A 3,891-nucleotide genomic window follows, 5' to 3' on the forward strand; every position below is an offset into this window, starting at 1 on the left:
GAGCGCTATTTTTGGAACTGTTTTGACCTGTGATCCTGTCTCGCTGCTCTTGGGATATAGAGACACTAAAATCAGTCCTGGTTCAGGCAGACTATATGATATTCTCACCTATGCTGCACGCAAGAACATTTTCCGGTCTTGGATTAGCGACAAACCTCCTTCTAAAACAACTTGGCATAAACTCATCATGGAGCTCTTTCCTTTGGAATACCTAACCTGCCTTCTTCATTCCACAAAAGGACGTTTCTTAAATATTTGGACTCCCTATCTTCGTTTTACCAACTCTACTGTTGCATCTATATTGAATGGCGTTGCTCTAGATTAATCTTTTTGTTTTGTATTGTATCTTATGTCCTGTATATTGTCCAGATCTATACTGTGCTGAGCTCTGTTCTGTTTTTCTGTTCTTGTTTGTTAAACTTAAATTTGTTTAAAAGAAAATAAAAATATTTGAGAAAAAAAAATATGGGAAACTCACAAGGCATGATTACACAGGGCAGGTGTGGGCGATAAAACACTCAGGGGAAGCTAACGAGGAAACGAGAGGGGCGGGGCCAGAGACGAGACCGGATGTCATTACTGACAATAATATGTTTCTCTCCACACAAAACACGTGGCCCTGTCATGATCCTGCCACTAGACTAGGAAATCAAGACACAAGAAAGGCAGGATCATGACACAAGGAAGGCAGCAGTCAATGTCGAATGCAGCGCTAAGGTCTAGCAGCACCAATAAAGGGATACAACCTCGCTCAGCAGATCATTTGTAACTCTGATCATAGCAGTCTCTTTACTGTGATGTGCTCTAAATCCAGACTAGAAATTTTCATTTATGTCATTCCTTTGAAGGAAGGAACATAATTGAGTTGAGACTTCTGTTTCCAGATCTTTAGATATAAAACGTTAATTCGATTTTGTTCTGTAGTTAACTAGTTCTCTAGAGTTGAATTAACATTAAAACCAGAGTGCCAGAGGATCTTTAAATTCCGGGAGCATCTCTTTCATTAGATTTGTATGTATAGGGTCTAGCATGCATGCTGTTGATTAAGATGATCTAACGATTTTAGATATACAGAATCAGAAGTTGCAGAAGATTTATTTTTAATTTAGCCACTGTGTTAAATAAAAACCTAGGTTTGTGCTGGTTTTCTTCTATTAGTGATGAAAAACAGGGTATATATACTTTAAAGATGATGAAGTGATTGCCAGCAGCTGTGCTTGATTGCAGATTTGCACAGGGTAATCATGACAAATAGTATAGTATATTAATTATTAGTAGGGCTGTCAAAAGATAAAAATTTTTAATCTAATTAATCACAATGTTTCTTGAATTAATTTAGATTAATCACAATCATAAATATGACTGAAAAATTCACTTTTTCTGTGTAGCCTTCTCAGAACAGAAAGATAAATGACAAGAAGCGCATATTACATTTGTCTCTTCTTTTTTATTAATGACAAATCCAAAAAATAATTTTAATTCTAAACAATTTTGGAACTTAGCCATTGCTCTTAGCAAATACAGGATAGATGAATGGAACGTTTTTCTTTATGAACAAACAACTTGACTTTCACACATCTGCAGGTGGCTCTTTTATCTGTTATTTATTCATCTTTTAGCCAGTTGCTAAGGCAAACTAACTGGTTAACATTTTCTGAATGTAAAGCGGACCGTTTCTTCTGAACAATATGGCCCGCGACTGAGAAGAGTCGTTCGCATGGAACCGTGGATGCAGGAGTCGCTAGATATTTGCTGGCAAGCCGGGCCAGCTTGTCATGTGCTCCTGAATGAGCAGCCCACCACTGCATGGGGCAGTCCTCCATACTTATGCTTGGCTCTGCTCTGTACCTGTGTATCTCTCTATCAGGTTGTACCTCTTCATCTGATTCTGAATCTGAGCCCATCTGTAGAAGGTGAGTTTTCTTCCTCGGTGGTCCATCTTGAGAAGTCAGCAGAGACCTTCTGGGTGATTGTTCATAAAGCATGCCTCCAAGTGAGGTCCACACCTCTTCCCTTTCACTCTTGGGCAGACTCTTCAAGTCTTTGAAACGTGGATTCAGCGCCGTTGCAAGCTTGAGCCATGCATTGTTAGTATTTTCTTGGCGGGAGGCTAGTTCTTCCATGAAGATTGTCTTAAATCTCCCCACATATGCAGGGTCTTCTTCAGAGACCTTCATCACTTGACGCAGGTGGCAGAGGGCAGGCAGTACCACTGAGCAGGAGATATAGGCCTCTCCACCCAGAATCTCCATTACATACCTGCAGTAGAATAAAACGCGCACACAAACACACACACAAGGTATTTGAACATTAGTTGGTATGCTGGCAAATAGTTAAATAATAAATTTGAGCTAGATCAGTTCAATTACATTTTTCAATTTGCACATTATATGTGCATTCCTTACCTGCAGGGCTCTAGGAGAGTGCTCAGTCTCTGCAGTTTGTCCCATTCGGGTGGCGTCAGCATAACCAGTTTGTGGTTTTGTTGGTCCAGTGTTGCTTTTAGTGCTGCTTGATTGCGGTTCAGGCGCTTGATCATTTCCACCGTGGAATTCCACCGCGTTGGCATGTCTTGGATCAGTGGCTCCTGCTGCTGTCCCAGGGCCGCTTGCTGTGCTTTAAGCTCCGTGGTGTTTGCTGCGCTGTGTCTGAAGTGACCGACAATTTTGCGACACTTGGCCAACACATTCGCAAATCCACTATTAGAGAGGCTCATGTTGATGCTTCTCTGTAGCATGTGAGCGATGCAGGGCATGTGCTCATATGGCAGAAGTTTAGCCGCAGCGGTCATATTTCGTGCACTGACAGTCCCTATAGTTGTGATTTTTCCTTCAATTTTCCACTTGTGTGCCACAGTTTGAAACTGTTGAGCACATACCTCTGCAAAGTGATGCTCTTCGGTTTTCATTACTGTTAAAGCAAACGACTTCAGTTTCCAGGTTTTAGTGATGTAATGCGCCGTCACACCCAGATAATTGTTGTTACTCACGGAGGTCCAGTGGTCTCCCGTTAAAGCAACATATTCCGCTGAAGCCAAATCCTCTTCCTTCGTTTTCTTTTTAGCGTCATAAAGTTCGTTGATTTTAGTCATCACTGTGCCTCTCGACGGTGGCTTTTAGAATGCGTCTAAAGTTGCCACTTTCAAAACTTCTGCGAGGCCCGTGTCCTCGACAATATTAATCGGTCTACAGTCCTTGGCTATCCATTTGGCAATTGTGTCTGTCAGCTTATCTGACGTAGACTTACTTAATGCCCTGCGTTCGGTGAGGGTGGTCTGACGCATGCCAGGCTTAACATCTGAAGTTGAAGCCCCAACAAATGAATGCTTGGCGTTAAGATGATACTTAAGGCTCGAGGTGCTTCGGTTGAACGAAAAGTCGTTCCTGCAGTGTGAGCAAACCACAACATGTTTGTTTACTGTTCCATCTTTGTTCTTTTTATACTCGAAGTGTCCATCCAGAGGGCCAACGGGTTGTTAGGACACCTCCATCTCCCCCGTGTCAGCCATGCTGTTTACGCGACGAGAAATGAACGCGGCAGATGCTAAAGGTTAGTATTGCTACTGATTATAGACAGATAGAATGACTGAATAAATGAGTATTAACATGTATTTACTTACAGACATTAAGTCTATAAGACAAGTGAAACTTCTCCCAAAAATGAAAATTCTGTAATGATTACAGTTCTCACCCTCTTGTCCTTTCAAACCTGTCCAGAGAACACAAATGAAGATATTTAGAACAAAGTTGCTAACCCAACAGCAGCTGCACCCATTCATTTTCATTGTATGTATACAAAACCAATGCAAGTGAATGGGTACCATCGCTGTGCAGTTAACAACATTCTTCAAAATATCTTCTCTTGTGTTCTGCGGAAGAAAGAAAAGTCATA

At 41.4% G+C, this 3,891-nt stretch overlaps 1 protein-coding gene across 1 annotated transcript; it reads right to left on the minus strand.

The window, feature by feature from the left end:
- Positions 1 to 1,604: 1,604 nt before the first annotated feature.
- LOC306899229 (E3 SUMO-protein ligase ZBED1-like) lies at positions 1,605 to 3,091 on the minus strand (the record flags this gene model as incomplete). The annotated part of the gene is made up of 2 exons (XM_079465344.1): positions 1,605 to 2,259; positions 2,406 to 3,091. 2 exons carry the CDS (start codon positions 3,089 to 3,091, stop codon positions 1,605 to 1,607), a joined length of 1,341 nt encoding a protein of 446 aa, XP_079321470.1.
- Positions 3,092 to 3,891: the final 800 nt, after the last annotated feature.

Source organism: Barbatula barbatula (assembly GCF_947034865.1).
Source record: "Barbatula barbatula genome assembly, chromosome: 10".
Classification (NCBI taxonomy): domain Eukaryota; kingdom Metazoa; phylum Chordata; class Actinopteri; order Cypriniformes; family Nemacheilidae; genus Barbatula; species Barbatula barbatula.